We start from the raw sequence: 22,386 nt of genomic DNA on the forward strand, positions 1-22,386 counted from the left end.
AATTCTTAGAAAATGAGCTTACATTCTATTCATTTCTTAGCTCTTCATACAAATGCAAAGTGAGGTGGAAGAATGACACAGCTCTCCCCATACAGAATACAAAGCAAAAATAGGCTTTGCTATTTGAAAACCTCCAACTAATTACCTGAATTCTTCGTCTCACTTTGTAGTCTCACTTTGTAGTACATGTATGTGTATTCAAGCCACATTACTTTATAAAATGGTTTTGCTTTAAGATAGTGGTGGAAACCCACTTTAATTCTGATCCAATATAAAACAGGACTGATCAAGTTGCTTATTTATCACTATTAGGAACAGTTATTTCCCAAGTCTAAACTCAACTTTTAATTGTTTATTTAATCATAAAAATGGTGGGAGTCATTTGAACTCGACATGATAACATTTCTCAGCTGAATTCTCAAAACAAGTCATTTCAAGAATATACTTTATTATTCTAAAAGGTGCAAAATGTAATAAGCAATAACCTTATAGAACAATGTAAAGAATCCAGCCAGGAATTATTTTTCCTCAGATGGATAAGCAATTTCAGTAATATAAATAAGTGTAGCTTTTACTCTTATAGTGTTAACACCAATGAGGAAACAGTAACTTGTCTAAGGATATATTGGTGGATTCTTTATTAATTCAAAACATTTTTAAAAGTCGGTATAATGCATGTGCATTTTACAATAATATCCATAGGTTTACACAATATAGTCAAATGAAAACAGCTGTAATTTGATTTACTTTGAAAACTAAAATTTACATAGTTTGAGACTTCTGAGTTTTCTCACATTGTCATGCTCAAATTCTGTTACATGTTGAAAATTCTAGCATTTTCAGGAAGTCTATTGTACATAGGTAAATTGATTTTAAAAAAAAGACTCAAGGAAAGGGGAATAAAAACCAAAACAAATTAAATTCAAGGAAAAATAATTTGGATTATCTATTCAATTTATAAATACCTACAGTTATTCTCGAATTGCAAAATAACCAAGCATGGTATCTCTTAAGTTGTATTTGTGCATTCAAAATGTCTTTATGGTCCACTAATAAATATCTGTGGAGTCGAAAATAAGGATATAGATTATTAAGCACAATGAACATGGTAGTAAAAAATTACACGTTCAATATGATAAATTGTACAGACCCAAACACATTGAATTTTTTTTTTTAATATTTAGCAAACATCCTAAAATCATATACGAGAAACACTGTATGACATAAATTAAAGCAAGGGAGAAAAATCAAGTCTTTTATATTATTTCAATATTCACTGTCCATTGTTCAGTGGAGGGCAATATAGAAAATGATTATCAATTTAAGTAACCCATTATGACAATTAGTAATACTAAAATCTTTACTACCAAGAGGTGTAGAGGATTAAAGTAATTATACAGGTAGTTCAAAGGAAAAAAAATTCACTTTCACCTCCATTAAGTGAATATTCAAGCCAACACTGTTTTGAAGTTGTATTTTCCAATTTCATTTTCCAGTTCATTGTATTTTCTTCATAGTGTTTGTTAGCAATCATTTAGTGGAACCGTATATTATTGCTGGTGAATTTGCCCATAATTTTTTTTAGTTCAGTGTAAATTTCCAATAAAGTTACCTCGAATATGACCTCTTAAAAAATCTATTATTTTACGGAGGAGAAACCTAACAAACACTACCTCAGCCAGGTCAGCATCCACAGTGATAAGTCATGGTGATGGTGTGTACCTTTGCTATCATGTGATATAAACTCTGTGGTCTTGCTTCCAAAGACCAGTAACATCTGTCTAATCATGGAAACACACACAAATTCCAGTTGAAGGACATTTTACAAAATAACTAGACAAGTACTCAAATCTGTCAAGGTCATCAAAAACAAGAAAACTTTGAGAAACTGTCACAGCTAAGAGGACCCTAAGGAGACATGATGACTAAATATAATGTACTGACTTGAATGAGATCCTGGAATAGGAAATGGGCGTTAGGTAAAAGCTAAGGGAATCTGAATGAAGTATAGCCTTAATACTGCATCAATACTGGTCAATTGTGACAAATATCTCATGAGTGTGTTAATACATGGAACCTCTTTGCACTACTTTTGCAATTATTGTGTAAATCCAAAACTATTCAAAAATAAAACTAATTTTATGAACCCACAAATACCTTTTCTTTTATTTTCATATTTTATGGCAAAATTATTTTAAATATCATACTGCTCTAATATTAAAAAGAATGCTTTCTATTCCTTGTCAATATCAATGTTTCTAACAGCCAATTTCTTGCAACTTTATTTTAGTTCTACACCCACATATTTATTTGGCAAGTTACTTGATATTTATATTCTTCCAATTCTTGAGAATGTTGTTTTATTTCCCTTGGAAATAAAATTTTTAAATGATTTATTTAAACTTTAAACCTACAATTTTATATACACAAGCACACACATCTATCTATCTATATATCTCTACGTGTGTGATTATTTCTTGATTATAGATTCAGGGTGATGTTAGTGAACTGAAAACAGTGATTTTGAATCACATTATTGAACAAAGCAATAATATTCATATAGTGCTGCATCTTAAAATAAGCTTGGTTATATGTTCTTGGATGAATAACTAAATCACATAGTTTAAAGTATGGTTTGAAAAAACATGGGAAAGTGCATTAAAATTGCATTTAATACATACATTCTTGAACAATGGGAATTATTATTGATGGAGAACTTTGATAAAATAATAAAATATGTAACAATATATGTAACACTTTACTCTTTCCCTGTTTATTTTATTTATCTCTCCTGGCCATCTGTAAATTAATATATTCCTCATTTAAAGATAAGTAAACTGGCTCAGGATAAATGATTTTTACCAAGTCACATAGGACAGAAATGTAATTTGAAATCAAATTTACACTTAAAGCCTCATATTTGGAAATAAAACTTAACAAAACAATCTGAGTGCATTATTGTGTGTTGCAAGGATACTATTAAAAGTGTTGCAGGGAAGATTGGAAGCAAGTTTTTGGTATGTTTTATTGAATATTTGCAGTTGTAGCAATCAGGAATAGCTAAAATTTTTTAGATTGAACACTTTTCTCAGGAGAACAAGCATTTTATATTGGTCAGGAATTCGTAAAGAACTGAAAGAGTGTGAAAATGTGTTTGCAAAAATATACTTTGAAAATTAATTGTCATAACTGTCAATATAAATACACAGGCAGGGAAATTTTCTGGAAATGTCTTTACCGCCTTTCAAAAAATTTGCCAGTGTATCCAGCTCAAAGTTTTAAAAATTCATGTTTGATAGGATTCTATTTATAGGTGTTTTAGATCTCAGAAATTTTAGGTGGCTTTCAAAAGAGTTCTTATTTTCTGCTTGTATTTTAAATTTTTTCCTTGAATACTTATTCCTCGATGCATCTGACATACTGTATTTCTACAAGTATAATTTGTCAAAATTACGTGACATTTTTTCAATATAAGGTAAAAGTATATAGAAAATATAGATAAATTCAAAATTAAGAATCTGGTATTATTTTAAATCAGCTTAATGGGGTGGAAATGTATTTTTGCCCCTAGTAAACATTGTTTACCTATATCTATAGTCCTTTTGCAAAACTGAACTATCAGGTAAAACTATGATTGATAACACACATTTCATTCTGTAAATAAGAACATAGGCAGCATTGAAGATACTAATAAACACTCCATGCACCATGACCAAATATCAGAACTGGTCATCCTATGTACAGATTTTAAGATTTAAAAAAAAAACAGAGAGAGAGACCACATTATGGTCTTGATTTTTGCATTTCATAACATTAATATCAAAATTGTGTTTTGCTATTGTTCATATGCCAGTGCACCTACTGTGCTTAGAGCTGCCCTGTAACACTGGGCACATCTGTGTTACCTTGGGTAACATAATAACAATTATTCAAAGTAAAAGAAGTGTCATCCATCCATTATTATTGTGATCTATGTACAAGAACCATCTGTGAAGAAATCTGGCTCTCTAATTTATTTCTATATGTTTATATATAATCTATATCCTCCTCTTTTCATTATAGATATATCTGAAGTTAGGCACTATAGAAAGAGCTTTAACCTCTTTCCGTGTGCATTAGCAGATTCTAATACTAGTATACAAAGATACCTTGGCAATCTGAAACACAAAGTATATATACCTTCTAAAGTGCTAATTTTTCCTCAAGGAGGAATTTACTCACTAGGAAAAATCTAATTCTACCTAAACAAATATTGTGCTCTTAGAATGGTAACATAGACACCATTTGAGGGGTTTTTGTTGTTGTTGTTTATTATAACTCTGAAATTAAAACTGAAGGAATTATGCCATACTTTAAAAATTGGTAGAGATGCAAATATACAGAAAATTTAAACATTTTTAAGTGAGAAACCCTCTCCTCCCTCTGAAATAGGAATTTAGCACAGAATGCTCACATAGCATAGTTTCCAACATCTGATGTGTAAATCTGCTCTAGAATCACTCTCAGTACAACTTCCTAATTAGGTTTCAAAAGGATATACTAACTTCAAAATCTGTATTCTACAAATGCCCAGGTTAGAGATTAGGACTCTTTATAAGGCCCTTATCTTTTACATTTGGTAAAATACAATATTAAAAGTATTGTCAAACAGACAATTCATCTAATAGTCCAAAGTATCTTATAAAGATAACTTATGACTAGCAGGTCACCATCATATATAGTAACAACAAGAATATAAAGTCTACACTTAAAAAGATTGATGCATGCGGTGTATCATAGTATATTACATATTTTCTAGTCATGTGCACCAATTTATTGTGCTTCCAACACAGCAACAAGTATGATATTACAACATATAGGTGTATACATCATAGTAGCATAATAAACTCAATTCTAATCAAGAAAAAAATTAAATAATTCAGAAACAATATAACTTCACAATAGAAGTGATGATTCTTTTAGTTTTTCTTCACTCTTTAGGAAAAAAAATAATGACTTTTTGTAAACATCTTCATAGCTTTCCTTTTTCAACATATTACTGAAAACTATTATTCAAATAGTAAATATCTAATTGACAGGGATAATGTATTTCTTAACACACCAACACTTTCAGACAAAAACAGGCATTTGTTAAAAGAAATTATTATAAATATTTTCTATCCTGTATGTTCAGTACATTTTCATAAATAATGTATTTAAAAGTGCTGATTATGATAGGATAGTCAGCAACGCCAGTGTAAACAGAACATTTTGTTTTCTACTCTGCAAACTTTTTTTAAAATCCCATTTTGTCAAACACTGCAACAGTGAAAATATTTGCATAGGGAATAGATAATAGCCCTTTTAATCACATCTCCTGAATTTTATACAAATTAGAAAATCAAATTCACTTAAAAAACAATCCTTAAAATGTTTTAAATTTATGGAAAAAGAAACTTACGATGCCAACCTTTCAAGTAAAATAAATTTATAAAAGAAAACCCCAAACTTGTTTATTTAATGTTTAATAAATTAAAAAATGAGAGGTAGTTAAAAAATGAGAAAGAATACCTATAATTTTAATATCATCCTTAATATAAGGCCAGTATTCTCAGTGGATATAAATATTTTTAAAACTTCCATTTTAGGTTATTCAATATTATATTTATTAAGATTAAGGTTAAAAAAATAGCCTCCAGGGGATATTAATATTCAATTGTAACATTTTGATATAAATATGACACTGACTTTTTTGTGTGTTTGCACGATAGGATACTGTTTTCTTGAATGTCAAAAGTACATGCCAATGCCAGGCAAGTATTTGTCTTAAAGATTTAGTGGTACTTATAAAAAATAATATGGCAGCTGGAAGATTTGAGCACTGCACTGCCTTTCAATTGTGGATGAGAATAGTTTAAAAATAAGTAGTTCTTAAGATACTACATGAAAACAGTTAAGGTCTGAAGTAGAGAAGTATATTCTTCATAACTGTTATAAAACTTTTCTTGGTTAAAAACTTAGCTTTGCATTGGCTTTCACTGTCAAGGAAAATATGCCACAGGACAGATGCATTTCATCAAAATGTTTTATGATGCTACATGTAGGCATTCCTTTATTAAATCCTTTCTTTATATTCCAAAACTAAGTTATCAAGCCTATTACTATTTTTTTCTCACTAAAGTACATACTTTACACAACTGTTTGAGAACTGGAGAGCCAGTCTTTTAATAAATTAATTACAGTTTGGACATGTGATATATACATAAATTCATTTTTTCTATTACAATTAAAAACAATATCATTTTCTGATTTGTCATTAAGATAGAATATCTTCAGATTATTTTGTGCTTATTTTTTTCTCTTTTCGTCTTACTATTTTTTACACAACAAACTTCTGTAATGAAAATGCCACAGTTTTGGCAGTGAACAACGAGAGGAATCCCCCACAGGATTTTCCAGCAAACAGAGATAAGTAGCTCTTTTTTCATGTACAGAAATATTGGCTTCAAAATTAGTATACTAAACACAGTATATATAGCATGTTGAATACCATTGTTACAATTTAAAAATTGGCTTTTTCTGTCTTAGGTTATAATTAAAAATGCAAACCACAGTCAACTTTTTGGCAATTATTTCTATAAGACCATATTGCACAAGAGTCCTTAAATACAGATATAAGTTATGCCATTGGATTAATTATTACAACAACTACGTGGCAAATGAAGCAGTTTTACTTTGCACATGCAGTCTCTGGAGATACACTAGGAGACTGTTCATAGGACTACAAACACAGTTTGCTTGCAAATAGAATGAGTGGTGAATAAAACAAACTTAATTTGGCAATCCATTGTTTTCTGTGGTGTTTTCTCCAAACTTAATCATGGATAACCTTGATAAAAATGGAGACAAAGACCATATGGTTGGTTGTGTTTTCACAGTAGCCTGAGGAATGCTAAACTGTGGTTCTCCGGGAACCCAGTTTCTGGTGTGACTTAACTTCTCTTATTTCCCATTGCAGCCCTCCACAATGATTTTTACTTTTTAATTAAAATTAAGATTCCGAAGTAGAGCTGGCAGTACTTTCAACGAATGACTTATAAATTTGAGAGTTCAAAAACCTTGGAAAAGAATCTCTGTGCATTAAGGTATAAATCTGCAGTTGGGCATCTTCATACATGTGGGGATTAGGGTCCAACAGATTTCTATTGATCACCTCTCTAACTCGAGAATCGAGACTGACCTAAAAAGAAATAAGAGCAGATACATTAAATAATATTTTTCTCAAAGGATCCCTGTTAAGTAACTGTAGGTTCATGACATTTCAGAGAAATCCCAAAGAATAAATCCAACTACCTAACACCATGAGGTCTTCTTTTCAAAAGCTACATAGCCTTGCATACTTTTCTCCTCCAAAAGTTGAATTAAAGAAACAAAACAAGTAGTCTTTTAAACCAGAATTTCAGTTCACAGATATCTTGGCTGACTTGGATTTATCTTTTTTATGCATTCACTCCAGAGTTTTCAACAATTTCTATTCATTGTTGAGGGGCCAGAGAATTCCCTGGCCAGGTAACAGATTTACCTCCTACCACTATATGACTGCTGGGGTGACCCTCTTGATGAAGCAAGGTAAAAATCTGGCAGAAAGTAGTTCTCTAGCAAAAATTAACATGTTTATCAAATGTTGATTCCTGATGGTTTCATATTCCAACAAGTCCTACTCTGTCAGAAGTAGGAAACCAGGACTGTGGAAGGGCCTAGTAGAGCCGAACCCCAGCAGGAGTTCTTCATGTCTTACGTCTATCTGGCAAAGCGTAGGAAACTATATTGTCCTTCTCTGGGAATACATCCAAAGATCTCTGTTCTAAAGATTACGTAGAACAGTTGTTTGAAGTGGAATCTTGGAAAGGAGAAATATAAGTAGGGATTCAGAATACCCATTTATCAATACAATGTCGTTTGAAAAGTACACAGAAATTAAATTCTGCAACTGATGCAGTTATGTTTTTTGTTTTTTTCTTTGCTAAATGCCAATTCTGGTGGAACTGGTAGGGCATGTTGGTAAAGGAAGTGGAGAAAAATAAATAGCAGTAAGGACATGCTTGGGGAATGGAACTAAGCTCTGCCCTGAAATAACATGTTAGCGATACCTTCCAAGAGACAAACCATCCCTGAGTCCTGACTGGTTTTCTCAGTCTTCACTACTGAACGAGGACTGGGGCATCCTGACCCATGGTTATATGTCTCATGATGATATATTCAGGTCTATACACATTTTTCATATTTATATCTAAACATTTCCTCATAAGCATTTTGCAAAAGCCTTTTGGGCTCTGGCTTCTTTTCCCACTCATGTTTAAATTAAGCCTGGGATCTGCAACAGTCCCAGTAATGGAAGCCTCTCCTATTTCATCTGATGTCCCCAGCTTTCTGAGCTCTATGGCCCACATGGAAGTGGGTTGATTGATACACCCAGGAGATGGCTACTACAGGAGGATTTTTCAGGGAACAGTGATCCAGACTAAATTTCTGTCGTTTAGCTAGACCAACGTATATGTAGAAAAAAATGAATCTCTTGGCTGAACTATTTATTCTTGGTCAGGAATTTTTTTTTAAAAAGAGATGTGGAATTAGATCATTTAGGTTTTGTTCTCTGTATTATTGCCATATAAGATCATCATCAAGTACAAAATAATAAAAAAGCACAGGTTTTTTCCTAAGCTTTTTATTTAAAAATATAATTTGTGTTTCTACTCAACATGAAAATGTTGATTGGAGCTTAAACTGATTGCTCTTACTCTGTAATGCGGTGTTATGGTAAGGGGAAGTCTTACCAAACACACTCCACTGTTTTTATAAATGTTTCTTTTTCAAACTTGCGAACTTTTTGCTTCAATGGAGAAACATTAGATTAGTGATCAAGAAAGGAGGTCATTTATTTCTTAAATAATAGCATAATTAAAGCTAGCATAGCAGTTTATCAGTAGCTGGAATCATACTAGTTATTTAAGACAGAAGTAAAATAAATTGTTAAATATCTTGAATTGTTAAATATCTTGTGTCTCGTAAAATTCTTGTTTATTTTTTTTTCTTCAAATTAAAAACAGCAGTGAAATATAGAAAAAGTAGTACCATTCAACACTTAGTAATCTGTAATAAAAAGGCACGTGCTATTTCCATTTGAAAAATGTTTACATTCACATCTGGTTGTTTGCTTGAAAAGGTTGTCAGTCAGTCAAAAAAAGTGTTAACAAGGACAAACCCCATGGGTCTAACAATCTATAGTTTCATCCTGTGGTATCTTTGTGCTTCCGACTGTGGAACATCTATAATACAAGTTAGTGGGGGTGGATTCCAGCATGGGCCGGAGCCATAGTCACCCTAGGATTCAGGCTTATAAAGCCATCTTATTGGGGCTCCAATGCAGGAGAGACTGGGGAGTTTGCTGTAAAGAACTTATCCTAACAGAAGACAAAGTTGAGTAGCACAGACAAGACTTGTTCTTCGGCAATGGAAATTTGTTCCCTAGTCCTCACAGACTCACATCTAAGTCGGGAGAGGGAGGGCTGCAGTGCAGCACTGGCAGAGTTTAAAGAAAAGAACTACTGTGGAACAGGGCACAAGACAGTACGGACAGATTTGGCTGCATGTAACGGGCAGTTTTAGCTATGCTGGAAACACTGGTGGTGTTGAGATTTGACAACTAGCTTTAAAAAGGCATAAGTGGCTTTGGAAGCTTTCATTCCCACAGGGAGTAGGAGACAGAGAAGAAGAAAAGCAAGTGGCTTGTAGACTCCACAAACTCATTGGGAGGAAAATGTACTGAGAGCTCAAGATTCAACAAGACTGTGGAGGTAAAGTGGGGAGAATGAAGACACATCTTCCTGGTGTGGCTTGGGAAAAGCTGGGTCAAACTGAGTTGTATACCATTCCTAATCTACCAGGTTTCCTATCCAGTTGGGGAGAACATTAACACAGGTGAGTATTTCTGAAAGAGAGCACACCAAATTTTGACCCTGCCATTCTGTTCTAGCTATCAAGATGCAATGGCAACTTTGTGGACATTTATGGCAGAATTGCACTGAACATGATCAACTTTCACTGAAAGCCTTTACTCCCCCCCCACCCTTCATAGAGGCCCTTCTTTAAGTCAGTGAATTCCTTGACCAATTTTTTGCATATCATTAAGTTTTCCCCCCCATTTTTTCCATTTTATTTTTAGTTTTACTAAGTTGCTTATTAATTTAGGATTTTATGTAAGTAAAATTCTGATTAATATTTTTTTTCTTTTTTCCATTCTAAGTCTGTATTGACTTTTAGCAATTACAGCTTATGCTGTATTTTTAACTAAATTTGTTCTTTTTAATCTTAACTAAATTTGTTTTTCTCATGTTGAATTTTATAGATATGCAAAATATCTGATTCTCCTGTCAGTTTTAATAACATTTTACCATGTGCACTTTTAGTCTTATTATTTTGTGATTATTTCTACTGAAAATAATTATAAATTATAAATAAAACTGATTGATGGAATTTATTTCTTGGAGCAAAGATCTTTGGTAGGATAAAGTATAGTAACTGTATTCTTGGTAGGGTCCAAATGATGGGAAATTTTAACTTGCTTGTGTGAGGGAGAATTCAATCGTGCAGTGAAGGTTGCTAGTTCTCATTTTGCTTCAAGTTCTAACGTGGGACTCACAGAAATCTACAGGGATGCCTTGAAGAAAATACTAGACAATGGAATAACTATTCAGCATATTGTAGTCGGAAGAGAACCACATTTAGAATCAGAAGACCTTATTGGGCTTGTGTTCTCTCTCTCCCAGATGTAATTCTAACGTCTGCTTGGAAAATAAGTTTCCTTTGCTGTAAAATGGTGCCACCTGTCCTAGTGGCTACAGGATTGTTGTGAGACTCACAATAATATATGTAAAAGCATTTTGTCAACAACAAAGTTTAAGCCCAATGTAAAGTAATAACAGTAAGAATAATTGATCATAAGTATGATGGCACCTTGTTGATCAAGCCCAATGTCTTCAGACTTTGTATCAACTTGAATTTTACCTTTCCAGAGTGACCTTAACCTGATACCCCTATTCTAAACTACATCATTCAACCTCCACTTCCATCATAATGTTTATCACAATTTTTATTCGCTTGTTTTTGACATGATTTGTCTGTCTTCCTAAAATGTAAGCTCTACAGATATAGGCCAGTGATTTTTGTTTTGTTTTGTTTTGTTTTGTTTTGTTTTGTTTTTGTTCACTGTCATGTCCCTAACATCTAGCCCAGTACCTGACTCATAGGAAATACTCAATAAATATTTTTTGAATAATATGCATGCACAAAGAAATGTACCTAAGAAACTATAGTCAAATGAGTTCTATTTAGAAAAACTAATTTAAATCATTGAAGTGCCAAATTCACAGTTTCTCTTGAAAAGGCATATACACGCATACACAGAATCCACATGCCTATCACATATGCATTATTTTTAGATAATTCTAGTGCTTGAATAGGTTTATTCTTTTTTCTTCCAGCTGGCAACTGGAAATTTAGGGTAAAATCAGAAGAAGCAGTTTCTACTGTGAGAATCACCATACAGCAGAGGCTGAAAATCGTAGATTTAGTGAGTTTTAGAGCTTTTTCCCTGTCATCATTCTACGAAACAAGGAAGCTGAGGCCGCAGAGCACTGATGTGCGTTGCTAAATGTCATATGCATGGTAAGTGGTAAGGCTGGATTACAGCTGTTTACAGACAATATCATCACAAGGGGATTTGTAGATGACTGAACACACATAGTTTCTGTGAATTCAGATAAGTCTTCACATTTGTTGAAGGCTTTATAATTATTTTTGTTCAATAGCTCAATGCTTTTAAACAGATTCTTTAGTAAAGTTCTTCATTTTGTTGGGTTTGTCTTTTCAATACTTAATAAATATAAGCTGCCACCAGCATCTGCTATGTGCAGCAAGGCTACCATGACTCTTAAATTCCTCTTTATTCCCTCCGTTTCTTTTCTCTTGAGGACATCACATAAAAAGAAAATGTACTTTTGAAAGAAATGCTAGTTTTAATTTGTTTTTAGATTTTTCTTAAATTTAAAATTTGGCCTTATCCCTTCCTAAAGTGTATGCTATACCAAGAAATGGAAGTTACACTGCCTCCTGATCGCAAGCATCTATTTTATAAAATAATGTTCAAATTATGAAAACTGCATATAACACGCTCTTAAATAATGGAATGTAATTTTCAGCACACTGGCTTTATGAAGGAAATAAGCTTTGCACACATACATGATTTTAAGAATGTAGACTTTCTCTGTATTTAACAAAGAGAAACATGATAACCTAATTCAGGTAAAATGAAAGTTGAGTGAAGAAATACGAGATTCCGGTTCAGAATAAAATCCTGACAATTTTTAGCTATTTGGTCATTATCATTTTATAAATTATTCAAATGTTCATGTTCTTTAAAAATAACTGAAGTAGAAACAGTTATAGAATTTCAGAGGTGGAAAGACCTGATTCGTTGGCCCCCAAATGGGAAAAGATCCCACCTGCCTGTGCTGAGAGAGACTTGGTTGGAATCCGAGTGCAGCAATAAGGAGGACCATGGCTGATGTGCCATATCATTGGGGGGAGAACAAAATAGTAGCACAAGGCCCTCAGAGCGGCCATGGTGGATGTGGTTTACTACTCTCTGTGCTCCTTTGTTTTTCTGTAAAATCAACTGAACACTAAGGACAAGAGAAGTGAACTAATTGAACTCCAGTCACACCATTAGTTGAAGCAGAGCCAGGACTGCGCACCTGAATATGGGTTCAGTGTTATTGCTACTGTACAGTCAGGGCACGCCTCAGGTGACAGGTGTTCTCTCCAGTGTTGGAAAACAAAATCTGAAGGGTGATAACTCAGTATTAGCAGACAGTTAGTAACCTATTGAGTATGATTAGAAATTGACAAGTTTTGCACAGAAAAGTCCGTGAGATATGAGAGTTTGCAAAGGGCTCTGGGATAGCTATGAAGTACATGCCATATAGTGAGTGTATCAGTGAGTCAAGCCTTCGACATGGTTCAAGAGTAACTATGTCTATACTTTGGCTTAAAATAGCCTTTTAACAATTGTCTTTTATAGTTATAAATAGCTATTTTTGGTTCATTTGTTTTTGCTGCTAAGCAATAATCAAATAAAATTACTATGTTGATGGGAAAGCAATCAGTTGGCTAAACAAAGGCACTTCCTACAGTCCAATAATTTAGATTTTATGTCAAGAGTTATTTACAAGTCTGCACAAAAGTAGCATAATGATAAAAATTTGAATTTCACTTCTCTTTGTCTGTCTCTTTCTTTGTAGTATTTTGAGGATAGTAAAGAGTAGGCAATGGCCTAATTGTAGATGTTAAGAAAAATACAGGAGAGAATAAAAATGGCTATTACACTAAATATTTGTCTATTTAGCAAAGTTTATGTTCTTGATCAGGATATAATATTTTAATGACTGTTGGGTGACACTCAACAAAGTCAAGAAATTAGGCTAAAACAAAACTTCGTTACCTTTGCAGAAGAATGAAGACCCAATAGTTTATATTTCAACGATCAATAACTATGATAGCACTAATCTATGACCCAAAGAAGAAGTAATTTTGTGAAAAGTAAGTATTTTACAAAGCTCCATCCATCAGTGACATCTGAAAATCAGGAGCTGTGAGGACAATGGGAAAGTGTTTCCCATAAAAAACTAAAACTTAGAAAATGGAAATTGTAAAATAAAGGAACTATATGTTCTTAATATAGGAATACTTTTTCTACTAGCATTATTTTAAAATAAAACAGTCATCATTTTAAGATGGTACATGTTATGTATTTTGGGGAGAGATGGATTTATAACCTAATAAAAAATGTTTAATTCCTCTAGGTAGACCTCATTAGAGGTAAAATAGTTTATATAGAATTCCAAACACAGACATTGCTAAAGTAGACACTAATCCATTTCATAAACTTCAAGGTAAGGAGTGGGAGGCAGTTGGGACCACATCAGGTGTTGGATGAGGCGCCGATGAGTACAGCCTATTTCTAGGGGACTTCATAAATGTCCGTGCACTAAGAAAGGGGTGTGCACGCTAAATTCTGGGAGCAGAAAGGACCAGGTCAGGACATTTAAATGCACAGGCAAAAATCACAGTGGTTTAGGAGGGACAGAAAAACAAAAAGAAGGTGGTTGGAGAAGAGAAGGCATTCTAGGAACCTCTAAATTCAAATGTTTGTAAGCAGTTCTGGAATTCTGTCACTGGGCACTCCAAAGGCCTGCGCACACTATTAACCCCTCTCTCACCCAATGCTTTTAACTCTTGGAGCTGGAGCATTTCTCAGGAACAAACTAATTTTTCAAAAGTTAACAGAAAAGTATTTGGTTGCTTGGAATGTGCCTTATTAGGTATATTCTGCCAATGGGAGAAATAGTTTGCACTTTCAGTTAACAGGAAAACTAGAATAAGTTAAATAATTGCCATTACCCATCTCTCCCCAAGAATATTAATGGGTCACAAAGGCTCTTTGTTCCGTTCTGTAAAAATTGTCTCATAAGCATCAACAAACACGGCATTTTTTGTTGCACCTCTATATCAGAGGTTTTCAAACTCATATGTATGTGGAAAGCTTGTTAAAAATGCAGATTCCTGGGCTCTATTTCCAAAAATTCTGATTCAGAAGTCCTGGGTAGGCCTCAAGAATTTGCTTTTCAAACAAATGCTCCTGGTAAATCTCATACAGGTGATCTGGGGATCACACTTTGGGAAACACTGCCCCGAAGTAAATTATCCTTTTCCATGTGAGTTTGAGTCACAGCAAATTGTATTTAACAGGCTTCCTAATGTTAGTTCTGAAAAGCAAGTAGATCACCACAGATTCAGCCAGAGGTAAATGATCAAAGCATAGTGGGGATACCGAGCCTTCAAACACATGTTCAGATAGATCCTCAGAATGGATCTAAATTATCTACCCAGAGAAGCCTTCTAGCTTGTCCACACCCCATGCATTACCCAATTCGGATAGATGTCCCTTTAGGTTCTTCCTTGGTCTTAGGAAGCCCACATCAATGTTTTCCAGATTTTTACCTCTTTTGGTGATAGTATAGAAATGTAATCGTCATATATCATTCTGGCCTTTTCTTCAATTACTTTTTTGTTCTGCTCTTTCTTTAAGTCTTCACAGGCAAGCCAGAAAAGTAGGTTCTCTTCACTATATTCTGTTCGGAGGAACTCTCTGAAAAGGTTTCTTCCTGCTGGAGCCTTCATCATCTTGTCAAAATTTTGAGACCAGGACAAAACTTCATCTGAAGTAGGGTTTTGGCTGCAGAGACAGAATGGGGCCATTACCAAAGGAGACTTGGACCTATGAATGCCAGCCCGGGTAGGAGGAGGTAGAAATGCTATTCAACTGCTGCCCTCTAGTGGTCATTGCCACTCAGCCCAGCCTGATCTGGTAAATATCTGCCAGGATGAGGTTAATTTTTTTCTGGGTCTTGACAAAATTTGTGTTGGGCGGACACTGCGTGCCAAGGAGCCAAGAGGCTATACACACTATGTGTGTGGCCATCATAAATTCCTAAGGAAGCTTGGAAATGTTCACACCTTAATATTTTGCAAGTTGATAGAAACAGCCTGTACATTGTTTGAAGGGCAAACTGAATCTTTTGTTTGCATCTGATGTAGATTTTCATTTAAAAGCCATAAGATCGTTTTTCTTTTTATCTCTGGTAGCTTTCTTTTCACCATTTATCACTGAATCTAAAATAAGACTACATTCTGTGCACTTGTCAGATATTTTCCTAAATTTTAATAATTATTCTATGAAACATGAATGGTTACCCATGAATGGAGTTATCACAGTTACAAAGCACAGGGCTTTTATAATAAAACTGAGGACATTTTAGGTGTCTACATTCAGGTTTTCAGTGACTGCTTCCCTCCAGAACCACCAGGTATTATTCCCTTTGCTTATACATCATTGAAGTGGAAGAAACTGGAGATTCTTATGGTTAAATTGATCCTGATATTGCTTTCCCATTCATTGGTCTATTTAATAATTTTCCAACCTAAAGTACATTTAGTCATACGTATATACCTTTTGGATCAAGTATTTTAAATAGATTTTTATTATCCCAAAAGTCTGAACTTCCTCATTCATTTAAAAAACTTTAAAGGAGAAAAAACGTACTATGAAGCATCAACACTAAAACCTTGTAAGTAGAAAAAGAAAGCACCTATAATTATACAAATCATCTACTTGTATTTTGATTTTATTCTGTAGATAGAGTATTGCATTTCAACTTCTCATTTTGGAGAAAATACTTGGTTAGAGTCTGTTCTGATGGACCAGGGACTACTTGGGTGCCCTTTCTGACTGACTTAGGTCATTCCATATCATTTATTTTGTGTTTTAGACTCTTCCCCTATAAAGAGAATAACATAAAGAAATACTCTCAGAAAAGGCAAGTAAAGAATTAGGGCAATTTGGGGGGCTAATTCAGGCAACAGTCATTATTTTGGGGAAGAGAAAGATAAAGTCAGGCAATGTTTTAGCTTATGGCTTAACATAGCTAATAGAAAAACTGATTTTAAAAAATCACAAAATAAGGTCTCCCAGACTGAGTACGCATTCGTTTCACAAAACCGTTCTGAGTTACAGGAATCAAGAACTGGTACTTAAGCACTGAGTGGATGTAAATGGTATATAAACACAAGGCACAATTATAATGTGAATCACACTCACCTTTCCTCTAGGACCTGGATACTCTCCATTTTTGTGGTATGTGTGGGTCTTTCTGCAGTTTCCCCTCTTTCTTCGTTCCTAACAGTGAGGCTGTAATGTAGCATAACACTTTATTTTGTCTAGGGAAAACCAATCATTTAAAGAAAAGAAAAAAATTGCAGCACAATATTTCACAGAAGAATTTGTTTTCAACTATGTGAAAATATTTCATGTACAAAAAAAGCAATACCATTTTTTAAAATGATGGGTAAGCCCATGTCAATGAAAAGAATCATTATTTAATAAAAATATAAAGTAAATCAGAACTCACAAGTGGATACTGCTATACATTCTGACTTCATCCTTACATAATTTAAATTATTTAAAATCTCTGAGATACTTACATGATTATATGCTTTACTATTTGATGTTCATTATTATGCTACTCTTAGGAATAACACCATTTTGACCTTTGGTTAATTCTATTCATAGTTTGTTTTCCATTTATTTCCCCCCACTGAAAGCTAAAATGTGTCAGACTCTAAAACAGCATTTGCAAAATTCACATGAGCCTTCTTTGCAGACCAGGTTTTCTGTCACCAATATCATCATTCTTCTATCCACTCAAGTTTGAACTACTAGATTTATATTTGAGTTGTCTTTGCCCTTTCACCCCATTTAGTCAATCTCCAGTGTGTCCAGAGGGACAGGCCAGCCACTCTGAGGATTTGGATAGGAGAGCAATGGGTGAGAGGAGTCTTTGGTACAGAAATTTGGGGATGCTACAGGATCACAGGGGCTAGGATAATCCCATGGGCTTTCATAACTCAGGACGAGAATAAGAATTGTCCAGTTCAGGTAAATTGTAGCTGAGCAGCGTCTTAGGGTGGAATCGCCAAGGTTCTAGGTGTAGACTAGACGTAATGAGGGGGTTTGGGGGAGATAATAAGCAGCAGGTGGGGAGGGTGACTCAGTGGCCTTGGCAAAGTCAAGCTACCGAGTTAGCAAACCGATCCCTCTGTCTAGAAACCAAGGAGCTTCATGGGAACTGGGCAGAGATCAAAAAGGAGTTCAGATGACATCTCTTTCCCTTGGTCATTCACTTTTTTTCAATGAGGGGAAATGGAAACTATTGTTTTTTAGTGCCTAGTATGTGCCACGCACTGTCCTTTTACTTCTAATTTTATTATCCCCATTTTATAGATGAGCACTGAAGCACAGAGCTGTGTGGTATGTTGGCTCAAAGTTTGACACTAAGTATGTGGTATGGTTGAAATTTGAACCCAATTCTGTTGAACGATCCTGTTATTTTTATTGAGTGCCTATCATGAGATATGCTGTCTGATATGCACTGAAGCAATAAACTACTTACTATGTGAATGCAGAAAAGGGTCACTAAATATGCTTGTGGTAGAAAGGAGCAGTTTATTGGGGAAGGCTTCCAACAAGTAGTTATTCGTAATCTGGAAAGTTTGGCAAAGGAAGCTGAGATAATGTCTCATCAATTCATTCTTTCATTCACAGGTGCAAGGGTGAGGGTAGAGAGAATGTAGCAAAGGGAAGAATTTAGGCAAGAGAGGCCAATCTATTTTACCACTGAAAGTGAGGCTAGATAGGAAAATTTAGTTGAGAAAGTGGACTAGCTGGAGAAAAGTGAACCCAATAGGAATTGGAAAGGATTCTTTAGCCAGAAAAAGGACACTTCAGTACAAAACAGCAAAACTTGAAGGTGAGATAAATTGATTTCTCTACCAGTTTCTAAGGAGAGTGGCAGAGTTATTGGTTTAGAAATGAGAAAACCTCTCACAAAGTAGTGTGAAAGGTCCAAACAATTCTGGGAAGCAGAAACTATAGCTGATTGGTATTCAAACACCCAGCAAATGTACCAGTGCTCTGCAGGGAGGCAGCAATTTCAGGGTTTGACCCCTCAGAGCCTCTAGCTCACGGAAGCCATGGGGAATGCAGTGAGGTGGGATTCAGACTACAGCGCAGTTGCTTATGTGTCTGCATATGTGGGTGCTGGGAACTACTTGCAGCTTGATGTAACCTAGGAAACCTCAGTCCTCCATCCTGCTACACACTTACGTCAGGTATACAAGTATGTGTAGAGGTCAGTCTGACTTCTCAAAGTATCTATCTTTGACTGGCCTGCTTCTCTGGAATTTGACGTATTTCCAGTAATTATGAGAAAGTGGGTGGGAGGAGGTTGACAATAGCCTGTAAAATTTCCTAGGAGAAATTAATGATGCCAAATGTAAGAAAATATGCACATTTTTGGTAAATTCTAGAAAGATTATATTTAAATAGGAAATTAATACGCATTTTTCCAAGCTTTACTAGGCGTGTGCGTGTGTGTGTGTGTGTGTGTGTGTGTGTGTGTGTACATAATCAGGTACTATATAAAGACTAGAAAAAGAGCTCACTTTTGCTGATTAAATAATAGACTTGAAAATTCATTTTTGTTGCATTTCCACACAAATGCACTGTGACACACAAATGCAGGGATTCTTCATTTTACGCAAGGTCTTTGAAAACATTTTTTTTTCTCCAGTGTGTCTTTCCTGTAGAGCAACAAATCTGGATTCCACATGCATGACTGACAAGTTTCTGAACATGAATTTTGGCTCTTCTATCGGTTTCTGTGATATTTACAAACACCTCAAATGCCACCATATTAGCGTGATCATTATGAAATAATTGGGTTGTGTTTATAGCTTTCATTTCTACAGATGGTAAAATATGGACACACATTTGTACTAAAACTACTTATCATAGCCATCCAATAAGTGCTTAACTGTTTACCATTTGCTCCATTTCTTGATCAAATATTGGACACAATATTGTTCTGTAGACAGAAGGTGACCTTGAGCAGACAACAGGTGTTCTTTTAATCAACTGTCCTTTAGTACCGTTCTTAAAAAATCGGTTTCAAAGTTTTAATTATCAAGAACCACTGATAATCCTATTTTAAAATGAAAAGATGGAGAAATTGACAGGAGAGTTGGTACTAGACAGTTTGTCATCTATGTCTTAGGAATGACTAATGTTTGTTCCCAATTTCACTTGTTCTGTTCTAAGTAATATAGTGGGTTATTTTAAGGTAATAAATTGCAGGAAATATTTGCTTTGGCTCAACATATACATATTGTCATGCTTGAGTAAAGCTCTAAAAGGAAAACATCAAGTTTAACAGTAGTCAGGGTTCATTCTAGATTTTCAGTTTTACAATGCTTGTTTTATTTTAAATGAGCATCTCTACTTTTTAAACTAAAGCTGTAAAGAGAACAAAATGCATATACAAATGCCACTGAGGGAGTCTTATTCAAAGCTTAAGTATTTTATGGAAGAAAATGCCAATAATCTAAGGCTAAGTATATGAAAATAATCATTTAAAATCCCACTGGAAATTTTCTAGGGTGGTGACTTTGAGAAGGGAGAAACACATTTGGCATATTTCAGAAAATAAGGAAATGTTCCCTCTGTGTGTGGGGGTGGATTTTTTGTTGGTTTGTTTACAGGGAAGTTGGGATTGTGGGTAAAACATTACAAGCTGCCTGTGATAGTTTCCCTTGACTTATCATCATGGATATGTGTGGGGCCTATTTTGGAAGACAGTCCACTTTTGTAAGACAAACAATTGGTTCTTAGGGAGAACCCTTGAAATGGTTGCAAATAAGATGAAAACTTTGCAGTAGCCATGGTAACTGTGGGATAGAGGACGATCACAAAATCATATATTTACACAAAATCTCAAGGAATCAATAAGATGGTTAAATTTGACAGAGCATGACATCAAGGCTCAAGAAAGAACCACTGCAATTGGTAAGGCAGATACTATTCTCTATTTTAATATTCCCACACTGTGATACCAGTTTTTCCGTTTTTTTTCCCCCCACAACCAGTTTTTCCTTTTTATTTAACAGCTTCTACCTCAAACGTCCAAGTGCAAAAATGGAATCAACATCCTTCAGGTTCTGAAAAAGAATTGGTAGCTTAAAGTGTTTCATTTTCCTTGGTCAAAATATCACGGTAAAATAATATGACAGCTTCATTTAGTAGTCAACAACAATTTACAAGTACGTCAGAGACATCCAGTTTATGCAACATTGCCTGGGTTGGAAATTCAACATCAATAAGGGAGAAATTGAGGAGCCCTGACAGGTAAATAAGCATCACACAGCATTGCGAAGAGAGCGGAAATAGAGGTATGCATATGGTGTTTCTTAGACACAGGTGCAGTATCCGTACATTTGCATGGGCGAACTGAGAAAGGCTTCACAGAGGAGGTAATGATTAAACTGGGCTGAACAATGAGCAGGTGTTTGCCAGATGGAGAGGTGGACAAAGGGAGTTTCAAGTAGAGGGGGGTGTTGAAGCTGGGAGTTGTAAAAAGGCATGCCATAAATGTAGAACAAAATGGACAGGCCAGATACTTCAGGGTGAGAGCCATAAATCAGAATAGGCAGTGAGGTATGGTTATGTAATGAGTTCAGGAAAACAATGAGGGGACTCCAAATCAAGAATATACTTCCTTTAAGATAATTTTGGCTTTCCATGCTCTCTTTTCCTCATCCATAATGGGGTAATGGTAGTGACCTATTACGCAAGGTTATAAAGCAAAGACCAAACACTTGGGACAAAAAGGCAAATTATTGCTCCTGGTTAATTAAATATAAAGGCCAATTACCTGCAAATAAAAATGACAATTCCAATTTTACCAAAGAGCTTTTTATTTCAGCCTGAGGAAATAAAGACTTACACCTTGCCATAATTGTAAAACACTTCCTCAGACATTACCTTACTATTTCTTCCTCATAATAGTCCTGTACGTTAGTCAGGGGATTTGTTATTGACTATTCTCACTTTATTTAAGAGGAAACAGTCGCCGAGGTTGATTTACACAAACAATATTTACAACTACCACATAAACACTTATCAGGGCTAGCATTGGCACTCCCGTCTCTGACTTCGTGTCTCCTGCTCATTTTCGCTATGAAATGCTGCTTCTCTTTATATAAAAAGAATTGTGGTATTTTACCTTTTCAGTTACTTACACAAACTGACTGCTCTTAAATGTTTGGAAAGGGTAAACCTCCTAACGCAAACCAGTGTCCTGAGTGCGAATGCCCCCTCTCTCATCGTTATCCCACAACTATCAGTCTACAGGAGTTATTGCCCCGAGGACTGAGCATACAGTAGGTCCTGGGGACGAGCGACCTCTCAGTTCCCTGGAGTTGGGATTACCAGGAAGGAGTCGTTACAGGAGGTTCTGACAGGAAGCCTGGAGAGGAAGAGAAGTGATTGCAGTTATGATTGCAGAGCAGGTGTTACTGCTGCAAAGAGCCTCCCTGGAGAGTGCAACTTGCTCCCATGGCAAAGAAAACTTTGGGGAGAAGGGAGTGGGGGAAGGAGAATAGCACTAACGCACTGCTTAGAAAAGACTAGAGAAGGAAGAAAAAAGCCTCAGAAGGTGGGGCAGTAACCATATACCACCCATAATTTCAGATACATAAATCTCAGTTATTGTCCAACCTATGACTTGAACCTCATCTTTTTCATTTATACATTTTGGTAAAACAACTTCGTTTTTGAATTTGGAAATATAATACTTGTCTAAAAAACACATTGTCCCTACCCCTATAAATACTCCTCTT

General features: G+C 34.9%; 1 protein-coding gene across 3 annotated transcripts in view; it reads right to left on the minus strand.

The window, feature by feature from the left end:
- Positions 1-621: 621 nt before the first annotated feature.
- Positions 622-22,386, minus strand: part of RGS17 (regulator of G protein signaling 17) — a 99,235-nt gene continuing 77,470 nt past the window's right edge. For 2 of the 3 annotated variants that reach the window (XM_019749264.2, XM_019749263.2), the window contains 3 exons: positions 16,754-16,843; positions 15,097-15,331; positions 622-7,219 (listed from right to left, as the gene is read on the minus strand). In XM_019749264.2, the coding sequence (XP_019604823.1) occupies positions 7,031-7,219; positions 15,097-15,331; positions 16,754-16,843 (514 nt within the window). In that variant the 3' untranslated portion in view covers positions 622-7,030. The remainder of the gene's footprint in view (positions 7,220-15,096; positions 15,332-16,753; positions 16,844-22,386) is intronic. The other variant, XM_019749265.2, reaches the window with a different exon arrangement.

The sequence above is a fragment of the Rhinolophus sinicus genome, linkage group LG05 (genome assembly GCF_036562045.2).
Source record: "Rhinolophus sinicus isolate RSC01 linkage group LG05, ASM3656204v1, whole genome shotgun sequence".
NCBI lineage: Eukaryota > Metazoa > Chordata > Mammalia > Chiroptera > Rhinolophidae > Rhinolophus > Rhinolophus sinicus.